Below are 24204 nucleotides of genomic sequence, written 5' to 3' on the forward strand. Positions count from 1 at the left end.
CCATTCTTTTTCAAGTTCTTTTTGGTTGCTTCAGTATGCAAATATAGGATTTTTAGTTTACATGGCCTAAATCTCGATTCTTGAATCTTGAGTCGTCCAAGAAATGCCTTTCTGTGATCTTGTCGTGTAAATTAAATGTTTTAATTAATCCTCTTTCATTCCTCTAATTAGGCAATTAGCTTGATATTCTCGATGAAAACTTCTTATGAATTGTTGATTGGCGGTGCTGTGTGGCTGGTGCTTTAAGACTGTTGCATGTAACGTATTACGTATGCAACGAGAGCAATGATGCTGATTGTTTCCTCTTGGACTTGCCAAATATAGGCTTTTTTCTGTAAAATAAAATATTAAAAAAAAAAAACTTTGCACCTGTGAATAAAAACAGATGTCGAAAGGGGTGAAGGCCATTTTAGTCTTCCCGATATAGACCTTATTTAAAATATAGACGTCCCCGAAATTGACACAACGGTTTTAGGTCCTAGTTCCCTCATACGATCATGATCGTTGAATTTATTGCTCAAGTAAAGACGATGACGACGTCAAGTACGATTCCGAACTATCAACCAATCATATGACTTTGCAGTGACCAATCAAATGAGGCCACGTTGGCTGTTCAAGAAGGCATGCTTTACTGCAATCCAATTAGCCCACAACAAAAATGTGATTGCAGTTGCTCTACACCCTCATTCATTCCGTTAACGAACTCGCACGTTCTGTTTCTTTTTGCTTTTTCATTTTTACCTCCTCCTCTCGCTCTCTCTTCTAAGTTTCTGCAAAAACATTTTAATTCGATTTTAATTCGAAAACCCAACCCTAACATTAAAACAATGGCAATTGCAACGTTTGCCCCATCGTTCTGCTGTACTCGGACCGAGCCAACTCAGTTGCCTCGGTTCCGCTTAACTCACTCACACAAACTCCAGAGCCAAACGCGAAGACTCAGCGTCTCCTGCCGTCTCAATTCATCCAATTCGTTATCTCCGGCCGATAACAACAACAACAATAGATACAAACTCCACGATGGCGCCTCGTCGCAGGGCCGTCGGAACGGTTCACCAGTCTTCGTGAAGCTTCCGGAAGATTCTACAATGATAGGAGGAAAAGTGAAGCGACGGAAGGCGATGGCGCAGTCGTTCAAGGCTCTGGCAGCGGCCGGCGTGGAGGGCGTCGTGGTGGAGGTGTGGTGGGGCGTCGTGGAGAGGGATCGGCCGGGCGTTTATGATTGGAGAGGTTATTTTGACTTGATTGTTTTGGCCAGCAATTGTGGTTTGAAAGTTCGAGCCCTTTTGGCGTTTCATCAGTGTGGTTCTGGCCCCGGCGACCCCAAATGGTAATATTTTATTAATGCGATCTTTTTCTTGTTTTTCACCTACAATGAGATTGGTAATTAGGTTTAATTATAAAAGATAATGGCTTACATTACAAAACTCATCTATCTATATGTATATATGCGCCTTTCTTACTCTTTTTAAATGCTTGGGTGATTGGGACTTGGAAATAGATACTCTGGATGCCCATGGTCTAATTTATAAGCTCAACTTCTTTTAGATTTTTAGTTAGGGGGAAGAAAAATTGATAGAGGGATATATAATATATTTTTACAGAGAGGAAGGAAATTGAAAGGAGGAAACAAATTATTTGGGCCTTTTTGCCTGAAAAAATTGATTTTGGCAAGCATGCATTTTCAAGTTTTAACCATTTTATTGATGCTTTATCAAGTGTGATTGAAGATAGAGAATTGTCAGTGGATCTTGAATAAGAATATAATCCTGGAAAGTATGCCCGCCATATAAGCGACACAAGAATGAGATTTAAGATATAAATGACGTAAACTGACAAGAATTTTTTGCTTTGGTTCAGAACTATTCACCTATTGAGGTCTATTCATTTGTGGCAGTACACTAGTTAAAGGTTTTTTTTTTCCCCCATTTATTGTGTGCCTTTGTAGTCAAAGAACATGTTTTAAGGACTATTGGGGGATTCATCGATTTGGTTTTTGAAAATGTTGCTTGTAGGTTCTCATATTTTACTCATGTAACTAGGACATTTTTTGTTGTTTTTTAATAGACCAGATCAACTTTGGTTTACACAGTTTCTGTTGGGTTATTTTATTAGATTCCAGAAGTCTTTTGTCACATATTCGAAGATAGCCCCATGCAATGCAATATAGGACTTTATCTTGACATTTCTTCATTGATTTTTCAGTGTGACAATAATTACATAAGCTGGTCTAATTCACTTCTATGTAGTTCTAGGCCAACATGGTGATTTCTAGCTGGTCTTTCTGCATTTGTTCAAGTGCCCTGGATTGTCTTGCACCTTTCTGTTAGGTGATAGTGGCTCTAAAGCTTCTTCTTTTGTGTCTTGTAGGGTTCCTCTTCCCCAATGGGTGCTTGAAGAAATTGATAAAGATCCAGATTTAGCATATTCTGACAGATTTGGAAGAAGAAATATGGAATACATTTCCCTGGGATGTGATATTCTACCTGTCCTGCGGGGACGATCACCAATCCAAGCTTATACAGATTTTATGAGGAACTTCAGAGACACTTTTAGACCTCTACTTGGAGCTATTATAACTGTGAGCTACCAATTATAGCTAGTTTACACTGTCTTGGTCATTGATGCTAAACTGCTAATCATTTTATAAATCAGGTTTTGTCATTGTAATTGTTCATATTATAGGGAGTCCAAGTTGGTATGGGTCCTGCTGGTGAACTAAGATATCCTTCACTTCCTTCCCAGAAGCTAATGTGGTCTTGGCGCTCACGTGAACTTGGAGAGTTTCAATGCTACGATAAGGTAGGCAGCAAGGTTCAGCATTACAAACTTACCTGCATCCAATGACAAGTTTTACTCTTAAATTAATGTGTTTTTGGATTTGGATGGCATGTTTAATCTAGTTAACTTCTGTTTTGATTTGCTTTCTGTTTCATTGGTTGAGGCAGTATATGCTTGCTTCTTTGAATGCCTGTGCTCGAGAGATTGGGATGCGTGAATGGGGAGATGGGGGTCCTATTGGTGCTAGCAATTTGATGCAAGATCCTGAACATACTGAATTTTTTAGAACTGACAACGGTTTATGGAATACAGCATATGGTAATTTTTTCCTTGAATGGTACTCAGGTATGTTGCTTCTTCATGGGGAAAGAATATGCAGGGAAGCTGAGACCATTTTTCGGGGTACTAGAGTAAATACCTCTGCAAAAGTAGGTGGAATTCACTGGCATTATGGCACACCATCACATCCCTCTGAGCTAACGGCTGGCTATTACAATACTTCAACTAGAGATGGGTTTTTACCGATTGCTCGCATATTTGGTAGGTATGGTTTTACTTTGTGCTGCTCATGTTTTGAAATGCGAGATGTGGATGAGAAACAGATGAACCCTTTTAGTAGCCCAGAGGGCTTTCTTAGACAGCTTTTATTGGCTGCACGGATTTGTGAGATTCCACTTGAAGGTGAAAATTCTGCAACCAGTCTAGATGATGCAGCATTTCAACAGGTGATAAAGATGTCAAAATTTTATTCGGAGGGTCTTGAAAAGCCTTCATTCTCATTCAACTTTCTGAGGATGGACAAAAATATGTTTGAATACCACAACTGGGTCCGTTTTACTCGTTTTGTGAGGCAATTGTCTGGTTCCAGTATTTTTCGAGCTAAGTTAGATTTTAGAGGGGATATTCGGCCATCTTCTGCATCAGATTTTGCCAAAGTTGGACTGGCTTTTGCATATTGCTAGTTAAGGAATATAGGCCATCATGCAAACCTTACACTTCCACCCCTTCAATTGCTGTGTAAAGCCTATACATAATACGATGATCTCTGATCCTCTGTTGTGAAATGTGTAGTAATGCCTCATTTTTTTATTTTCCCCCTGCGTCCTGAGCTTTTCTGGGACCTATATTATTACCAGGTAGTTTTTTACATGGTTGGCAATATCTTCTGCTTCAACTGGTAAATACCTGCGATCCTTGTTAAATTGTAACGGAATACAAACTGAAGAAACAGACACCCAGAGAAAACACAAAGATACCAATGAAAAGGAGACGAACGCTCAGTGAAACCTGTAGCTAGGGAATCCATTTAGTATCTTTTTTTAAAGAGTTGGGTGATCTCAGAAGGTGTAGACGACCATCAAGGGAACTCGGTACGGCCAATGCTTAAGTTAGCCATAAGATCCGCCACACTATTATTTTCTCGATAAGTATGAGAGTTAAACGAAAGTTCATACCGTCGGACATTTGACAGCAATTGTATTAATGATTCTGAATGACCCAGAAGCCCCATGTGTAGTAGGTGATTTCATAATCCATACATCTTAATCCAGCTAAGCACCCTTCTAATGCATGCTCCTTCTGGGGTAAGTATAAGCTAGTATTTGCTTAGTAACTACTAATTTTTCATCTAAAACTGCTTTGTAAATAATAATAAAGGGTAAATGCTCGTTTAGTTTCTATATTTTAATTTAAGTACTTATTTTGTCTTTATATTTTAAAAAATACATTAAGATGTCCTTCCTTTACAATAGTACTCTTGTAATAATATTCCTGAAGATATTAATAAAAAGAAAAATAATAATTTATTAAATTAACCTAAAAAGTAACATAAAAATTTACAAAATTTTTATATTATTATTTTATTTTTAGGATTAATTTAGTTAATTAATTTTTTCTAAAATAATTATTCGTAAGATTGATGTAAATAAATTTTAAAAAATTTTAAGTTGATCGATATTAATTTATTTATAAATAATTACTACTAAGATTATTGTACATGTGCAAAAAATATTAATTTTTTTAGACTGATATTTATTGGTTAATTTGTTAATAAATAATTATTGGTTAATTTGTTAATAAATAATTATTACTTAATTTACTAATTAACTTTTTACAAATAAATTAATTAATATCAAGAGTATGGCTGAAATGATATTATTGAAAAAAGGAAAAAAAAAATAAGGGTAAGAATGTAATATATATTAATTATAAGATATTTTAAAGTATTCTTTAAAATATAAAAATTAAACAAATACTTGAATCAAAATATAAGAACAAACAATTATTTGCCCTAATATATAAAGCACACTTTTTCCCTTAGGTGGAGGTGAGTAGGAAAACAGTAACCCTCCTCATTTCATTTGCATAGGTAGAGCTCGAATTAGGGATGGCAATTGTACCCGCAAACCCGCCCAAACTCACCTGCCAAAACCCGCCCGTTGCAGGTAATTTTACCCATTGCGGGCGGGTTTAGTATTATAAATAAAAACCCGCACATGGATGCGGGTGGGTTTGGTATTAACCTTATATCCGGTGGATACCCGCATGGATATCCACCAAACCCGCAATATTTTTTTCAAATATTTTTAATTTAATTTAAATCTAAAAATGTATAAAAAAAATAATGTCATTAATTAAATTACCAAATAGCCAAAGGCTCAAAGTTGTGTATGTGTGTATGTGGCCTATATCCTATTCTAAAGTCATAATTTAAAGAAAACTAAATGCATTTTCCTTCGAATTAGTATTTGAAAATATTAATCTTAATTATTATTATAGGCATTGTGTTGGATGGGTGCTTATGGTGGTGAATGAAATGAATATCTTCTCTTGGAGCTTGTTTTAAATGATAATATGAAATGTAATTATTATTTTTAGATACTAGTTTGTGTTTTTTAAATGGATTTGTGTAATTTATACTTAAATTTGAGAATTTGTGTTGAATTGATGTGGAAATTTTAATTTTTCATTTACATTATTTAAATATAAAATTGAGTATATTATATGGAATTTGAGGTTATTATTATAAATTTATATATTAAACATTTGTGATTTTAAATACGAAAACCCGCAAAAAATCCGCCGGATACCATTGCGGGTTTGGTAATTGTTAAAACCCGCTGCGGGTGGGTTTTTGTAAAAAAATTAAAACCCACTGCAGGTTACGGGTGAATTTGATAATTTAAATTTTGTGCGGGTTTGGGTTTGGTAATGGCAAACCCGCTGCGGGCGGTGCCCATTGCCATCCCTAGCTCGAATAGCCTCAACGTCGTGTTCTAAGAAAGTAATCTTGGGCTTAACTAGTTACGTGGCTTGTCTAAAGATGAGGCCGAGCTTGGTTGTCAAAACTAAATCACCACAACAATGGCTTGAAAACAAAGTAACACCAATTACTAATCTATGACAACGAACCATCTTTCAAAAAGAGAGCTTCTGGTACATCATAATTCAGGAATTGCATTAAAGGAAATATAAACTCTCTTGTGCAGTATCTTCTGCGGTACTCGAAGCGCAAGAGGACAGCTCGATCGTGATCAAGTCACAGTACGTAAAATGTTGTGGCTACAACCAGAATGATAATAATTAGGGTGCGTTAAGTTAGCTGTCATTGAAGCTTGTTAAAGAGATTAAATAGAGATTATTAATCAAGAAAAAGTTGAGAAGGTTGAGTAGTCTACTTTAAGAAGGTGCTGTGACATGACTGCCGCCATTACATAATCATAATTTGGGTGGCAACAAAACATGATGGCCTGGCAGATAAGCCTTCATTACTATATCCTATATATGGGAAATCCTTTTGTTCGAAGTGGCCATTGTTTACCCGTTCAATATGACATTAACTGGTTGAGAATGGTACTCAAATTTAGAAAATTCAACTGTAACTGTGAGTAGTAATGTAGATACTAGAGATCATGATACAGTGAGCATGGAACACGTAGTACTACTACAAGCAATATTGTTTCACATCGTGTGCATGAGAATTGAGATTCTAACTAATTATTAGTGTAGTACGTACAATGATCATCATACAATTTTCACTATTAATGGTTGGAGAGGATGTCATTAAAATAATATATATATATATATATATATATATATATATATATATATATATATATTAATATGTTAAAAATTATATATTTTAAAGTAAGGATGGGCTCATTAGAGAAAGTATATATATAAGTCATGTTAAGTTATAACATAGTAACTTATAACCCAACATTTTGTGTCAATATAAGTAATAAGAGTGGGGTCAATACCTTCTAAGTAGTTGGATTGGAAGTTACTCGCGCTATAATTTAGCAAAAGCCTATATATATACATACCCAGGATTCTAGATTTCTTAAAATCTAGAAAAATTATTAAAACATTTGGTTTAATAGTGTAGTGTCATATACTATTAAACTATATAACTTAATAACTTTCTCAAAGTTAAATAAAGTCCAGGATCCTGGACAAGATTAATATTCTCTCTCTCTCTCTCTCTCTATATATATATATACATATATATCTACTAAGGAGTATACTAAGTTATTAAAATAAAGAATAAATTAAAAGACAAGTAAAACACACACTCAAGTGTAGTACATTTTGTCTTGTAATCTATTGCAGTATGCGTTTTTTTAATATTTTAATTTATCCTTTACTTTAATAACGTAAAAAAAAATCTATGCATACATATATGTGCATTCTTTCTAGAGATGCCCACGTGAAGTGTGGAACATGGGTTTCACAACAGTGTGTTTGACTGTTGTATTAAAACCTCTTATTGCATTAAATTTATACAAGTACATGTTTGGCAAACAAAAAATTACAGTAGCACTGCATTAATGGCCCAAGCTGATGCGGCAACTGCCACTTGTTTTTTTTTTGGTTTTGCCCCTTTCGCTTTTGCAACTGCCACTTGACTTTTGCTTAATAATATATATATATATATAACTTTTAATTTAATATAATATTATATAATTTTTTATTTTTACATTACAATTATTAAGATAAATTAATAAATATGTAATTTTTTATTCAATATTATTATATTATATTTTTTATTTTTACATTATAATTTATTAATAAATTTATAATTAATTATAACTAATAATAAATAGTTAAATATGAATAATATTAATTTAAAATTAATAATAGTATAAAATATTAATACAATTTAAATATATTAATATAATATATTATAATATTTAATTTAAATTAATTACAAAAAAATTATTACAGTATAGTGTAGTACCAAATATTGTATAATATTGTTATAATACACTACTAATGTAATACAATATAATACAATACAAAAGTATTAAAATAATATAATATAACATAATATAATACAATGTGTCAAACACACCTTTACAATATTGTAAAATGATTTATAATGTTGTAAAAGGCTTATACATTGTCATGAAATCTCAATTCGCACTTGAAAATTTTTCTCTATATATAATCTTTCTTAGATGCAGATGTCTGCATCTTTTAAAATATGGGCTTGTTGTGTGTATTATATAGTGTATTAGTTAATTGAAAAAATTTAACAAAAGCACTAATACACTATATGATGTAGATGGATAATTTCTCTCTCTCTCTCTCTCTCTCTCTCTCTCTCTATATATATATATGTATGTATGTATGTATGTATATAGCGTGAGCTTTCAATAAGAAATCTTTGATCATATTAAAAGTCAAATCAAGTTAAAGGATAAAAAAAAATCACATATTTTAATATAATTAATAATTTTTAATTAAAAAATTAATATATGTATATACACACACGCACAAGAACGCGTGGGCCAAATGCCATACGCTTTGGGCTTTGACTTTAATCAGCATAATTAATTTTACTCGTTGATAGAGAATCGAAGAGATGAGCTGCTTGGCTTAGACAATCAATTGGTCTAGAATTGCATGCTGGTTATTTTCCTGTGAGCATGGCTGTGTGGAGATAACCGCAAGTGCTGTGAAATGAAAGCTTGAAATAAAAGTGGATTATACTCAATAAATAAATATGAGTTTTTAAATAATAATTTTTATAAACATATCAACAATATTATAGATTTTTTCTTCAAATAAATGTGAGTTGAAACATCATAAATTAACTTCTAAACTACAATTACATGTCCCCCCCCCCCCCCCCCAAAAGATTAAAAAAAAAAACACACAGCTGCTAGCTAGACAGTCTCTGTATATTAGTGTTGAAAGATGAAGCAATTTTGTCTTAGTAGTTGAATGGTTTGAATCCAGTGGTAAATTAACCCTTGTCAAAGCTAATAACCTTTGCGATTGTGCACCTTTGAGAAAAATACATGCATGGAATTTAACTGAACGCTTTCATAACCATTGGTCGAGACTTTGTGGGCAAAACCTATATATATACACCAGCCAATCTGGGTATCCGTAGAATTTTAAATTTTGAAATTTGAACCTTTGCATGCAAGTAATAAGTAGCAACAACAAATTGAGGTGACATTATAGAAAAGTTAGTACAGTTGACTTCGCTATCGGACGCATGCAATAGCCAATATGAATAGTAGACTTCATGTTCCCCATCTACTATCGGTAAGAGAAACAACGTATAGCACAAGTCTCTTGCTTAAAAGTTAAAAAGTTAAAATCAGGGATTAATGTTCTCTCATAATCTAATCATGTTCTGAGCAAATAATTCAATCACTGATTGGTTGTTAATAAATAAAAATATAAAAAAAATTAAATATTACCTATACACTAACACTAAAAGACACATGGCAAAAGATTTTTAAAATTTCAGTAGATGATCATGTTCCTAAAATCATATGCAACGTATCATTTTATTATTAAAAAATAATTTCACCATTATTTTTTTACTCTTATGATATCAGTAATTTCTTAACGCAGTTATTGATTTGGTAATAAAATGATAAAGATTGAAACATTAAGTTTGCCAAAAAAAATTGATGATAAAATGATATGTCAAAAAAAGAAAAAAAAAAGTGATAAAATAATAGTAGCCCGAAGTTAAAACTATCATCATCGTAGTCTCATTCTTATGTTAAATCGCTTCCTCTAAGTGAATGTGATGATATATATCTTATCAGCCGCTTGCTTCTAGTATTAGTATTACATACCTAGCTATCCGTCAAAATAAATTATTATTATTATCATTTCATAGTCTCAAATTAAACTAATTAATATTCACAACTACGTATATACGTTTCCATTATATTTCTGTAGGCAGCACGGTCAAAATTAAACTAATTAATTTTACATAACCAATCTAACAATAACATTAGTTAATTAGTTGCATACATACATATCTTCATGAACTAATGATACATAATTAGCTATAAACCTTAATTTGAAAGGGCGCCATTGAAGTGAATCTGATAAAACTTGTAGAGTTAAAAACACCGCATACTATGAACCTTAATTGAAAGGGTCCTAATTTTCTTTTTATCCAGACACTCTATTAAACCAACCAATTTTCAATTTAATAGAGCAACTTTAACTAATTATTAAACTACATGGTTTAATAGCGTGCCCACACAAAAAGAAAAAAAGAAAAAAATGAAGTCATCCACACCTGTGAATGATGTATACACACACACACACACACCATTCATAGGGAAATATGTTATATTTTTAATCTTACTTTTTCTTTCCTTTTATAATAATGCTTTTCCAACAACATTCTTTGTATTAATTAATTTATGTATAGAAAAGTTGATTAGTAAATTAACCAATAAGTATAAGTGTGAAAGAACTAGTATTTTTTTGTACTTGTGCAACATCTTACTAATAATCATTTATTAGGAAAATTAATATAAGCCAACTTAAAGCAATGTTTAATATCGTTACGATAATCTTATTAATGATTATTTTATAAAAATTTAATTTACCAAATTAATTCTAAAAATATATATATTCATCATTTAAAAGTAAAGATAAACCAAAGGACAATAAAATATACATTCTAATGCAATGTATTTTATCATATAATATAGTGGAATGTGTTTCTTTCTTATCTTTTAATGTATTAGGATGTTATCAGATAAAGAGAAAGAGTAAAGAAAAGTTAATTATTTTTTCAAGTGAAACTGTTTGGCCATTTCACTTAACCTATTAATTGTGGGCATTCGCAAAAGAAAATAACTACACACATAGAGATGGCAATGGGCACCGCCCGCAACGGGTTTGTCATTACCAAACCCAAACCCGCATAAAATTTAAATTACCAAATCCACCCGCAACCCACAGCGGGTTTTAATTTTTTTAAAAAAATCCACCCGCAGCGGGTTTTAACAATTACCAAACTTGCAATGGTACCCAATGGATTTTTTGCGGGTTTCCGTATTTAAAATCACAAATGTTTAATATATAAATTTATAATAATAACCTCAAATTTCATATAACATACTCAATTTTATATTTAAACAATGTAAATGAAAAATTAAAATTTCAACATCAATCCAACACAAATTCTCAAATTTAAGTATAAATTACACAAATCCATTAAAAAAACACAAACTAGTATCTAAAAATAATAATTACATTTCATATTATCATTTAAAACAAGCTCTGAGAGAAGATATTCATTTCATTCACCACCATAAGCACCCATCCAACACAATGCCTATAATAGTAATTAAGATTAATATTTTCAAATACTAATTCGAAGGGAAATGCCTTTAGTTTTCTTTAAGTTATGACTTTAGAATGGGAGATGGGCCACATACACAACTTTAAACCTTTGGCTATTTGGTAGTTTGAATAATGACATTATTTTCTTTATACATTTTTAGATTTAAATTAAATTAAAAATATTTGAAAAAAATATTGTGGGTTTGGTGGATATTCATGCGGGTATCCACTGAATATAAGGTTAATACCAAACCCACCCACATCCATGTGTGGGTTTTAGTTTATAATACTAAACCCGCCTGCTACAGGTAAAATTACCCGTAGCGGGCGGGTTTTGGCAGGTGGATTTGAGCGGGTTTGTGAGTTTGCGGATACAATTGCCATCTCTATACACACACACCCCTAGTTGGGTAGCTACATGTTCAAAAAAAGTTGCAATGTCAATAAGAAATCATCCGTGATAGTGGAGGATATTGTGTGGTATAAATCACTAGAAACTTTTGCATTTTACTTGGGAATGAACATTTAGGTCCTGTTTGGTAGGAGTGGGCATTTCGGATTTCAATTTCGGTTGCAACAATTTCGAGCTTCAGAATTCACTTAAAATGGGTTCAAAAATTAGTTCCGTTCAAGTCGAAATTTAGATTGGTTCGATAAGGTTTAAATTGTAACTTTGGGTGTAAAATTAGGTTTGGTTTACCCAAGGCCCCTAAAGACCTGAAATTGTAATAAAAAGTGACTCGAACTCTATTGAACATGAAGTTATCTGATTTCTTCTTTCTTCTTGAATTTGAACTATAACTTCTACATAATCAACGAGTTTGTAATACAGTGGTATTCATGGCCTTGTTACTTTGACAAAGGATTCTCTACAATATTTTAAGCCCATCAAAAAAGAAAAAAAAAATCTCAATCTGCTAAATATGGAAATCAAAATACCATGGATTTTAGATGGAAGAAAACTGCGAAGCGAACTTACATTGATGAAGAAGAAAAGTTGTGCGAAGACAATTTCGAGAGCTTTCCTCTTTCAATTTGGAGCCAGAATTGAGGATTGAAGCCATTAAGCTGGGATTCTTTACAAGAATCAAAGGGGAAAAAAAGTCTTCATGGGACATAAAAGATGAAACAAGTCCTAAATCTCCACAACCGTCTCTCCAAAACTCAAAACATAATTGGAAAATAATGTATTAATAATATGAAACACGGAACAACAATAGTAGTTTCCTCTTAATCACAACTACAAGTGAAGAGCTACGACACCGACGAGATGGAAGCTGCAGTAACTGAGCGCCGTTACTGTAAGAGAGTAACAATGACAAGGGGCGCTGACGGGCTGATTGCTGAAAGTGACGACTGGTGGCAGCGTGAAGCGACCGACGGCAACAGCAGCTAGTGAGGGAGAGATAAGTTTGGCGGTAACTAGTATTTTTAATTTTGACTTTTGAGGAAGAAATGGGATTGAGTTTTCATGTCAACAATTTTTTTTTAAGCGTAATGCGATCAGGTATGATATTCAGTTTGATTACGAATTGAAACTGATCGATTTTTAAGATCAAATCAAATTCAACCGAAAATTGAAATTAGTTTTGACGTTGGTTCAACTTAGATTAAATATTCACATCAATAACTTTACTTATTGATATTGAGATTAAACAGATTTACTTTAAAAATTACAATATTAAAATATTTAATTAACATTATTTACTATGAATTATTGATAAATTATTTATTTTCATCCTAAAAAAATTATAATATCTTTATTATTTTTATTAAAAATATTATTTAAAACTCATATATATTTATCAGATACTTTTAATTTTTATTTTGTATTCACTAGTCAGTACGTGAGGGCTCTAACGTTCATGTGCAAGCATCAAAACGCATGGAAAGTAGCCCTAAACGACATGGTTACTGTAAGCGGCGAGCACAAACCAAAAGCCAATTGAGTATTTATTTATTTACCCACCAGAAAGGACTGGCAGTTACTTTTACCGTTACTCTGATGAAATTTACGAAATTGCACCAGAAACACACAATTACCATATCACCCTTTCCTCATCATCAATTTGTTGGTCTGAAGATCCCAACCTTCCTGTCGGTTGCGAGTGGTAACAAGTTCCAGTCTTTCACTCACTTCTCTCTAAAATTAAAAACTCTCTCTCACTTTTATATAAAAAGTTCACCAAACTTGTACTCTCATTTCGATCCGAAATTCAAAACCCCAACTCGAGACCATGCCCGGTTTAGTTTCCGTCAAAACTCCACCGGACGCTCCGCCTCCTCGAATCACCGTTCCGGAGCCCCGACCGGAGCCCCCAACGACTCCAGTTCCGCGCCCCAAGCCTCCCTCCCCCTCTCCCTCATCCCGATCGAAGGCCACCCCAAGCCCGACCCAATCACGAAACAAGAAACCGCCCCCGGATTTCACCGACGCGTCCCTCGACAACCCCGATCTCGGCCCGTTTCTTTTAAAACTCGCTCGTGATACGATTGCCTCCGGCGAAGGCCCGAGTAAGGCTTTAGACTACGCAATCCGAGCTTCCAAGTCGTTCGAGCGTTGCGCCGCGGCTGAAGCCGAGCCGAGCCTTGACTACGCAATGAGCTTGCACGTGCTGGCTGCGATTTATTGTAGTCTAGGAAAGTTCGAGGAAGCTGTACCAGCTCTGGAGAAAGCCATTTCGGTGCCGGACGTCACGCGCGGTGCGGATCACGCGCTGGCCAAGTTTTCTGGGTATATGCAGTTGGGTGACACGTGTTCGATGCTGGGGCAAGTTGATCGGTCGATTGGTTGTTACGAGGAAGGATTGAAGATTCAGATCGAAGCCTTGGGAGAGACGGATCCTAGAGTTGGAGAGACTTGCAGGTTTCTGTTTTTTCCTTAAAAAAATAAATCTTTTGGTTGGATTTTATGATTCTAATAAATTTCGTAATTTGAAATTAACACATTTACAAAGATTTGGAGTGGGAATTTGTCTTTTTTGATAGTATTAGAAAAACAAGGATTAGTGAGAATATTCTTAAAATTTCAAAAATTTGGGAAACTCAGTGTTTTCTTAGGGGAAAAAGGGGACCGCAATTGTGTCCCAAGTTCTGTTATGATTGTTCAATTACTGTAGTGAAATGAATGTACTGGAATGGTTAGGTGGAACATTTATGTTTGGTTTGGATCTGTGGAATCTTGAAGAAATGGAAAGTTGAAATTTTGAAATTGACTGCATATTAAGGTTTGCATTATTTTTACAGTTTCAGGGTTATGCATTTGCAGCTTTTTGTTGCAGTGCACAAATCAATCAAAGATCTGAGAAGCCTTTGAAAGTTAATATTGCTGTTTGTTAAAGCTGAAAATTTTTATGGGATTAAGTTCTTGAATATTTCACTGAATGTTTAATGTTGGCTGTACATTGCTTGATTAAATTAATGTTTGCAATTCAGAAGGAAAAGTGATATTACATTTTTTTTTTTTTTTTGGGAGAGGAAAAGTGATATTACATCTTGATACTTAATATAACAGATACTTGGCCGAGGCTCATGTTCAAGCAATGCAGTTTGATAAAGCTGAAGAATTGTGCAAGAAAACTCTTGAAATTCATCGTGCACATAGTGAGCCTGCATCTCTTGAAGAGTCTGCTGACCGCAGATTGATGGCTCTCATATGTGAGGCAAAGGGAGATTATGAAGCAGCTCTAGAGCACCTTGTCTTGGCCAGCATGGCAATGATTGCGAATGGACAAGATAATGAGGTTGCTGCTATTGATGTTAGCATTGGCAACATTTACCTGTCGCTATGCCGCTTTGATGAGGCTGTCTTCTCTTACCAAAAGGCTCTCACCGTCTTCAAGTCCTCAAAGGGTGACAATCACCCTTCGGTTGCCTCTGTCTTTGTGCGCCTTGCTGATCTATACCACAGGACTGGAAAGCTCCGTGAGTCGAAATCCTATTGTGAGAATGCCCTGAGAATATATGCGAGACCTGTGCCTGGAACCACAGCTGAAGAGATTGCTGGTGGGTTGACGGAAATTTCAGCCATTTATGAGTCTGTAGATGAGCCTGAGGAGGCACTGAAGCTCTTGCAGAGGGCAATGAAGTTATTGGAGGATAAACCAGGACAGCAAAGCACAATTGCTGGAATAGAAGCACGGATGGGTGTAATGTTTTACATGGTTGGGAGGTATGAAGAAGCAAGGAGTTCTTTTGAGAGTGCTATAGCAAAACTTAGAGCAAGTGGGGAAAGGAAGTCGGCTTTTTTCGGAGTTGTGTTGAACCAGATGGGATTGGCTTGTGTCCAGTTGTTCAAGATAGACGAGGCTGCTGAGTTGTTCGAAGAAGCAAGGGCAATTCTGGAACAGGAGTGTGGGCCATGTCACCAAGATACCCTTGGAGTATATAGCAATCTTGCAGCAACATATGATGCTATGGGAAGGTATTAATCTTTCAATACTATTCCCTTTTTTTGTCTGTTTTCTTTGGACCACCTTTAAGAAAATTATTAATTGGCTTTGACCTGGCTTGTATTAGTTGTAATTAATTTGATAGCATCATGATGAGGATTGTGTTTGTATCTTTTCATATCTCCTGATATTTATTGAATATCTGCATCCGCATAAAGGAAACTGACATCTATATCATGAGAACTGAATATCCTAGTTCCCCGAGTATTCAGTAACAGAAAAAAATTCTCTATGGAGGTATTGACCAAATTATTTAAACTTGTATTCCCTTTCTTCAACCATTTGGACAATTAAAATGATGGCAGAGTTTAATAATTTGAGTTATGATAGGCTGGACTATATTCCTTATCAGTCCTTACGTGGTCATACATTCATGTCATTAGTGGATGGCTTATGCATGATTTTCCTTCCATAATTTTTTGCTCTATGTCATTGCAGCCTGGTGACACATGTTGCATTAATGTGTTTGGTACTCCAAAAGTCAAAAATTTGTCTGATTTGAGCTGTATTTTGATGAAATTACTGCAGAGTAGCAGATGCCATTGAGATCTTGGAGCATGTTCTTAAACTGAGAGAGGAACAGCTTGGAATTGCGAATCCTGATTTTGAGGACGAGAAGAACCGGTTAGCTGAACTTCTTAAAGAAGCTGGCAGGGCACGCAATAGAAAAGCAAAATCACTGGAAAATCTCATTGATCCCAACTCAAGGAGGACAAAGAAAGAAGCCACAAAGAGATGGCCAGGCTTGGGTTTTAGAATTTGAAAAAAAAAAAAGAAGACATTATCTTCATCACTTCGACTTTCCAGAAGTGCACGCTTTGTAACATAGAATTTCATTTATGTATAGTGTTCAATGTTGTAATTTGGTGAGGTTTCCTGTTTTTTTAAAGCTTTGAGATCCCATTGGTTTTCTTCTTTTTTTTCTTCTTTAAATTGTTTTATTTGAATGTCCGTGTTGTACCCTTAAAATTATTGGCTGAAAATGAACAATCATCAGAGTGAATAAATTCCTGATTCATGTTTTGATGGCTTCGTTTTTAGGAACTTAACAGTCCGCTAAAGATGAGCCAAAACGAGATCCTGACCTTACATGTCAGTTATTCATTTTCACTAAAAATTGACCTTACATGTCAGTTGCTCATTTTCACACAATTTTTTTTAGGATGTAAGTAACACTAAATGTGACCTTAGGTAAACCACTGTTTTTATTATTAGTAATGTTAGGAACAAACTTTTTATTATAAGTAATGATAAAAATTTTAAATCTCAAAATTACAACTAATTAATTTCTTTCTCTTTCTACTCACGATTCTATAGATTTTCTCTACTCTCATATTTCTGCAAACAAAACTTTCTATTTAACTGTCTTTTCGGTTCTTTTTTTTTTTTTTTTTGCCTTTCTTAGTAAATAATAATCTTTATTTCATGCCTTAGAAGACTCGTCACTATCTCAGTTGTGCTACCATAGCCTCTAGGGAAATTATAATAAAATTTACACCCAGTAACTCTTCCTCGGCTAGGCTTGAGAAGAAGAATAGGTGAGCAAGTATTAGTAGCATAGCAAAAATGCATTTCTCATCATTAATACGGTTTTCGCAGTAATTGTGTCCTCTCGGGATAATTGACGACTGCATCTTTAATGGTAAAATCAGTGAGGACCTGAAGAGATAATGGTCTACTTTGCTGTGGAAGTCAAGTGGTTTGAGTTCACTTATCTCCAACTCATGAACTTAGCCAATACAAAGCTCTATGAATGTCATAGCACCCAATTTTCCCGATTCAGTAGCTTGATCTATGGTTTATCATTTACGGGCGTTGATAAGATACTCATATAAGATTTTTTTTTAATATATTCATTACCTTTTTTTCATTGGTAAAGATTAATTTTTTTATGTTAATTAACTTTCTTGTCTGATAAAAATTTGTTGATGTTTATTTTTTTAATAACAACTATTCCTCCTCTTAATTTATGATAACTTATAATGAACTAATTATTTACAATTAAAAGAAAATATTTGAAAGAATTGATGAGAATGAAAAGAGAAAAAATGATTAATAAATAATTTTATCAAAAATTATTTTGACAATAAAATTCTTAATTAAAAAGATGGTGTAGAGAGAAAATTAGTAAGTTCAAATAACCCTCCCTTATTTTTTTAATATCACTATTTATCGTCGACAAGAGATTTTATGTAAGGAAAATACTTGGTGTAGAGAAGCACAAGAGAAAGACGAGAGAAACAATAAAGAAAGGGATAGAGAGAGAGAGAGAGAGAGCAAAATTCTCTCGTCTTTCTCTCATGCTTCTCTCTCTCTCTAGCACTACTCTTTATGTAATCTTTTTCTGAAAATTAGTGGGGAATCAAATAAAATTGATTACAATTATTATTGCTTAGTTGTAACTGGACAAGAATAGTTAGCGTTTCTTTATAATTTCTTCTGTCACTGTTTATGATGTAAATTTATTTTATCATTTATAATTTCTTTATATTTATGATTGATATTTATACCCATAAATTAATATTCTTGGTTCTAGAAAATGAAGAAGAAACAAGAGGATGACAAGGAATGAAATTTAATTCGGAATCTTAATGCAATACATTGTATTAGTGGTACCGATCCAAAATTACTTAATTTGTGGAACCTGTGACCTGTAGGTGATAATATTCCTGCTTCTTATTTCCATTTTCATGCAAGTATTCATCTTCATTTCTTGAGCACTATCATGATCATCAATTCATACCGTCAAATTGTGATTCCTTATCAGAATTTGATTCAGTACTGGCCCAGAGGCAGAGGAATATATTAACACGTTTAAGCAGCACCATTGACATTTGCTTTCCCCTGTTTACCGATGGAGACTAAAACCTTCTGCCCACCAGTCTTGGACAGCTAGCTCTCTTCTGAAACTGTTTTCGAACTTTGAAAGATGCAAAAATATGGTGATGAATGTGATAAGCTTTTTCTTTTTCAAGATATTATATGTAATGTAATTGATAATTTGCTGATCTCAGGGAAGCATCCATTCCGTTGTGACAAGTGTAACAAGCAGTCCAATTAGCATTAAGGTAGGGAGCGGAATCGCTTTTTGCCTGATGAGTTCAGCAAAAATTGTTAGGATGAAGAATTAGCTTTTGACCTTTTCCAGCCCTTGAAGATAAGAGTTTTTCTTTTTTCCTTTTTTTTTCCCCCAAAAGTTGAGCCCTCCTAATCTCTTGTTCATGGAATAGTAACTAAACCCAATCTCTTGCTAGCTGCTAATAATGTATCTAATTTGTTTAGTAATTCACTTTTGTTTAATAGAATCAATATGAGTTTAAGATCTAATTTCGGTGATGATGGGCAGTTTTTTTAAGACTAAAGTTTTAAGTTCGAACTTTACAAGTATGTGTGAGTTAAATAAAAATAAATAAAATAAAATCATGAGTTTGAGTCTCTTTACATTCATTTTTTTCTTTCAAAAAATTTAGAAACAGTAAATATCTCTTCAATATTAGTAGAGTAAATTATATATATATATATACACACACACACACAATGTCCCAATATTGTAATAGATTATTATAATTTTAAAATAGAATATTTCTCTTTATTAATAACAGTCCAATTCCGAACTAATCAGGCTGATTAACAAAGAAGGTCCCATTAGAACACAAGGACAACGGCGTAGGGTATCTGGACAATTCTACTTTTTATCCGTGGAGTTCATAACTCTAAAGATGATTTTGCAGGATAAAAGCAATAATGATTGTGCATGAAATATATTCTCTGACACTCTCACCAACATTTCCAAAATTGAGCCAATTTTTTCTGCTACATGCACATAACCCTCCTTTTACGACAAGCTACAGCTTGAAAAGGTTCCAAAAAGAATTCGATGCCCATCTTTCCGATCTCTTCTCTTCTTTCATTGACTAATTATCTGTCCTCTCTATTTACTTATCCGAAAACTTGATGCCTGTTAATCCTACACAATTATTTTTTAGGTAACTATTCTGTTTTTTCGTGGAGATAATGCTATATATATATAGGATTACTTTTGAAACCATTAACTAATTGCTAAAGTAGTTAGCACATTGTTTAGATAAAAAGCGGGACTGGGAAAGCAAACACTGGAAATCTGTACTTAAGAAGAATGAGATATATACAGCAACACAATCAAGTTTCACTGCAGCAATAAATGCATGTTATAGAGTCACATCTTAGCCATGACCGACCTATGCAAAATCATCATATTCACGATTGATGAAATGAAATTCAGCTAAATCTTGTCACATGGCCTATTTTATCTATAATCAAACACAACACGTTGAACAAATTTGTACAGTGCCACCTTTGTATGCTTCATTTAAGATTCAAGTGATTATGACTTATGAGCACTACACATACCCAGCTCTTATATCGCCCCAAATTGTGAAAAACCCTATTTTAACGCTACACGAAGCAACATCTTCCCACTTTTAGTTACATGCATTCAGTTCAGGTTAATCAAGGAGGCAGGGAGGGAGCTGAGTTCGATATTTTACATTATTATTAGAAAAAGAATACTCATATCTCTAAGGTTTTCCCTAATGTACAGGCAGCTAGTTTACATTTTAGGAATGAATATGTACACCTCTTTTAATTTAATTAATGTTAGAAATTTACACGGTAATAAGATTTGTTTCGAAGAAGAAGTAATGGAGGAGCCACATGTGCGATGATTGACCACTACATGCAACTCAAATTAAGAGAGAATTTGTCTTCATCTTTAAAACGTTGGAGACCTGTACATATTACATGTACATTAAGATTAAGATTAGGGTAAATTTTGAAGGTGTGAGCGTTGGTTTTCTTCGTATATTAACAGAGTCAGGAAGACAAGTGTCTCTGACAAGCAAAGTTAAAAGCCTACGTGGGTTTTGGATAAGTTCGGGAAAAAAAAAGAAAGGAAATGGATTCAATTGAAGAAATTGCTGGCAATTGGCCAATAGTCCCAGCAGTACTTATGAAACGCCAATAGAGCAATAAAGGGGCTGCCTGAAACCTGTATTTTGAAGGATCTTGAAGATGGTGCCACGAAAGAAAAGATTAGGGTTCCCACTCTCTCTCTCTCTCTCTTTTCTCTCTTCTAGTCTCTTTTTATTTTTTAAATTTACTTTAAAAAAATTGCTTAATTATCAATAAAAAAAAATCAATTAACAATATAAAAATTCAAAGCCCAATCTTAATCACTCGTTTAAAAATGAGAGACTAAAAGAAAATAATTAAAAAAAAATCCTTCACGACTTGGTATTTTTTTCTTCCTCTTTCATAATAAAGACACTCTTTTCTATGTATAATTTTCACGACACATTACATTACATGTCATGCAGGTGATATACTTGCCAAAATTTAAAAAAAAAAAAATCTCATATGAGAATGAGACAGAGCAACACCGAACCTCCTCTTTAACTTTATTGCCATACCGCTATTCTCTTAACTCATTCTCTATATATAACCACCTCTTCTATTTCTTTCTTCAGGTTCTAATTATCTTCATAAATTCTCTAATCCCTTTGCTTATAAGCTCTCTTCTTCTTCTTCTTCTTCTTCTTCTTCTTTAGCTTACAACAATGGTTTCTGCAGTAGTGAACACTATTCGAAATGTAGTGGGTATCATAGGTAGGTAAATATTATATTATGTTGCCGGCTAGTATAAGAAATTTACAATTTTTTAGTGTTGTGTTGTGTTCTTGATTTGTAGTATAGAGAGGAATAATGCACGATTTTACTTTAGTTGGTGGGGTAAACAGATTTTGCATGTAGCATTTTAGCCCTTACTTCTCTTACTAATTGGCGTTTTTAAATTTTCTTTTTTTTTTGGGAGAATTTTTTTTCCCATCTGATTAAATTAAACTGATGCGGGGTTCCTTCTGTTTATTTTCAGGAAATATCATCTCTCTCTTCTTGTTCTTATCACCAGTGTAAGCGAAAACATGTATTTATTTATTTGATTTTGAGAAAAGTATGGACTCAACTTAATTATAATCTTTTGTTGTTGATGACTGTGATTTTTGTAGTTCACGAGTCCCATAACCGTAAGTTGTCACTTCACCATGAAAGACAGTTAAAACCCCACGTTATCTGCCATGTTTGGAATACATCAAGGGGCATTGTTGGGTTTTCGAGTAGCATTCATTGAAACTAGAGCCGTAACTGAACCGTTAATTAATATTTCCACCGAGAAGTAAATTGCGGTTATCCTTTAGGAAAAGTTTAAAAACCAATATCTAGGTGCCAGATTTCTTGTCCTTTTCTTCCCTTCCCAGCTGCAACTTAATTCCATTCCTAACAAGATGAGTGGAGTTTGAAAACATATATGTTATTTTCAAGATAAGAGATTTATGATCTCAATTAGGAGAAGGTTTTTGGTGTTTTTTTGAGCATTACTCCTTCTCCATTCAGTGATATGAATATGAATATTATCGTGATTGGTTGAAGTATCGTCGTATGAATATGAATATTATCATGATTGATTAAAGTATGCACGTAGCAAAGACCGAAGAAAAAAAATCAGTACCCAAGACTTATCCCTACACTAGTTGACGCTCATAAATTATCAAGTAATTATTTTTTCTGTATTCGGTTGACATAGTAGTTATACATGATACACCAATTAAAGGTCTGTCATGTTAAGTGCCACGGAAGTGGTTCCATACATCCCAATTAGTACATAACTTACTTGGTAAGATTAGTCGTACTGAAATTAATATGTTAATTAGTTAATACACAAGATCAATTTTCAATTTCTGCACAATCACCCCTTGAGAAATTGAATGAAAATGAGTTATATATAATAATGAATTATGAATTGATAAAGAAAAATGATTATTTGATAAATGTAATGGTTGGTGCAGGCCAACATTTGTTGAGATAGTGAAGAAAGGGACGGTGGAACAATACTCGGCAGCACCATACCTGGCGACGTTATTAAACTGCATGGTATGGGTGTTGTACGGGCTGCCGATGGTGCACCCACACAGCATATTGGTGATAACCATAAATGGGTCGGGCACGGCCATTGAGGTGGTTTACATAATTCTGTTTGTACTCCACTCTGACAAGAAGAAGAGAATCAAAGTTATGTTGGTGGTGCTTGTTGAGGTCATATTCGTCGCCCTTGTCGCCCTTCTTGTGCTAACCCTACTTCACTCCACCAAGCAACGCTCCATGGCCGTCGGTATCATTTGCATTCTGTTTAACATCATGATGTATGCTTCACCCTTATCTGTCATGGTCGGTACTGATAAATCTCCTTTTATTGCCTTTTAAATATTATTAATTCATTATGATTATGATTCTAATTCTAATTCTAATTCTGATCACCGTCTCATATTTTTATTATTAGAAACTCGTGATTACCACTAAGAGCGTGGAGTATATGCCATTTTTCCTTTCCCTGATGTCATTGGCTAATGGCATTGCCTGGACTACTTACGCTTTCCTTCCTTTCGACCAATTCATCGCTGTAATTTTCTCTTTAACTTGCTAGGTCTTCATTCATACGTAACGCAAAGCCTCAATTTGTTTATTTGCTTACAATTTAATTATTTTGGTGGACTGGATTGGATACCAATCATCAGATTCCGAATGGGCTGGGGACGTTATTGGGGGTGGCCCAGGTGATTCTCTATGCCTGCTATTACAAATCCACGAAGAGACAGATGGCAGCAAGACAAGGCAAGGGCCAGGTGGATTTGTCGGCTGTTGTTGTGTCCGAGTCCGACTCTGGAGATTCGAAGAAGATTGGCACCGCAGTTGCCGATGGAGGTTGATGCGCGTGCGCCCCTACTCTATTCTCATGACGGTGGTTAGCAGCAATCGTGGGAGCCAGTCAGCCAAGAGCTCAAGGATATGCGTCGTTTTAATTTTCAAACTCATCTTTTGAACATTTTTGCTTTTCAACTCTTATTTAATTTTTGTGCTTCATGGTGTCTGGTAAATGTAAATCCAGATGGGGAATGGGCTTCCGGCCCTCGTTCTCATCGCCAACTTTTTCTTGCCAGCCAAATATTTGAATAATTTCTCCATAATGTGATGTGTATATATATTAATAATCAGTATTAGAATTTAGATAAGCTCTTGGGAAAAGTCCCCTCGGCACAAATGGACTGAGTTAGAGAAGCTGCAACATCTCCCATGTCATTCATGGCATGGGCCATTTTGCTCGTTGTTGGTTCTAGATGAGCTTTTTCGCTAGACCATCCTAATTGGCTGCAACGACCATCGGCAATTTATAGTTAAATTGTTTGCTTTCCATGATTTCTCAAATGAAATGCTTTTGCTAGCAAACAAATGAGGGCAATGAAGATTAAGTAGCTTCCCCTCAACGACG

The 24204-nt window shown here is 34.2% G+C and overlaps 3 protein-coding genes across 4 annotated transcripts; all 3 read left to right on the top strand.

The window, feature by feature from the left end:
* Positions 1-505: 505 nt before the first annotated feature.
* On the top strand, positions 506-3870 carry LOC102622262 (beta-amylase 1, chloroplastic-like). 2 transcript variants are annotated; one of them, XM_025099224.2, is made up of 4 exons: positions 506-1330; positions 2371-2581; positions 2746-2802; positions 2949-3870. In XM_025099224.2, exons 1-4 carry the CDS (start codon positions 624-626, stop codon positions 3741-3743), a joined length of 1770 nt encoding a protein of 589 aa, XP_024954992.2. In that variant the 5' UTR covers positions 506-623; the 3' UTR covers positions 3744-3870. The 2 variants fall into 2 exon arrangements, with proteins under 2 accessions (XP_024954992.2, XP_006476339.2); XM_006476276.4 differs by having other exon boundaries at positions 519-1330; positions 2686-2802.
* A 9594-nt stretch (positions 3871-13464) lies between these two features.
* Positions 13465-16872, top strand: LOC102622562 (protein KINESIN LIGHT CHAIN-RELATED 1). Its single transcript, XM_006476277.4, has 3 exons — positions 13465-14263; positions 14912-15820; positions 16377-16872. Exons 1-3 carry the CDS (start codon positions 13635-13637, stop codon positions 16609-16611), a joined length of 1773 nt encoding a protein of 590 aa, XP_006476340.2. The 5' UTR covers positions 13465-13634; the 3' UTR covers positions 16612-16872.
* A 4360-nt stretch (positions 16873-21232) lies between these two features.
* On the top strand, positions 21233-23902 carry LOC102622856 (bidirectional sugar transporter SWEET4). The gene is made up of 5 exons (XM_006476278.4): positions 21233-21491; positions 21757-21793; positions 22727-23105; positions 23218-23337; positions 23453-23902. Exons 1-5 carry the CDS (start codon positions 21443-21445, stop codon positions 23642-23644), a joined length of 777 nt encoding a protein of 258 aa, XP_006476341.2. The 5' UTR covers positions 21233-21442; the 3' UTR covers positions 23645-23902.
* The last annotated feature ends 302 nt before the right edge of the window (positions 23903-24204 follow it).

This window comes from Citrus sinensis, chromosome 3, assembly GCF_022201045.2.
Source record: "Citrus sinensis cultivar Valencia sweet orange chromosome 3, DVS_A1.0, whole genome shotgun sequence".
NCBI lineage: Eukaryota > Viridiplantae > Streptophyta > Magnoliopsida > Sapindales > Rutaceae > Citrus > Citrus sinensis.

Excerpts from the sequence above, each read along its gene's own strand:
- LOC102622262 (XM_006476276.4), top strand. The coding sequence starts at position 624 with ATGCTTTACTGCAATCCAATTAGCCCACAACAAAAATGTGATTGCAGT. Across the intron at positions 1,331-2,370 it reads GGCCCCGGCGACCCCAAATG|GGTTCCTCTTCCCCAATGGG; the intron begins GTAATATTTTAT and ends TGTGTCTTGTAG. Across the intron at positions 2,582-2,685 it reads TACTTGGAGCTATTATAACT|GGAGTCCAAGTTGGTATGGG; the intron begins GTGAGCTACCAA and ends TTCATATTATAG.
- LOC102622562 (XM_006476277.4), top strand. The coding sequence starts at position 13,635 with ATGCCCGGTTTAGTTTCCGTCAAAACTCCACCGGACGCTCCGCCTCCT. Across the intron at positions 14,264-14,911 it reads AGAGTTGGAGAGACTTGCAG|ATACTTGGCCGAGGCTCATG; the intron begins GTTTCTGTTTTT and ends TTAATATAACAG. Across the intron at positions 15,821-16,376 it reads ACATATGATGCTATGGGAAG|AGTAGCAGATGCCATTGAGA; the intron begins GTATTAATCTTT and ends AAATTACTGCAG.
- LOC102622856 (XM_006476278.4), top strand. The coding sequence starts at position 21,443 with ATGGTTTCTGCAGTAGTGAACACTATTCGAAATGTAGTGGGTATCATA. Across the intron at positions 21,794-22,726 it reads TTCTTGTTCTTATCACCAGT|GCCAACATTTGTTGAGATAG; the intron begins GTAAGCGAAAAC and ends TGGTTGGTGCAG. Across the intron at positions 23,338-23,452 it reads CTTTCGACCAATTCATCGCT|ATTCCGAATGGGCTGGGGAC; the intron begins GTAATTTTCTCT and ends ACCAATCATCAG.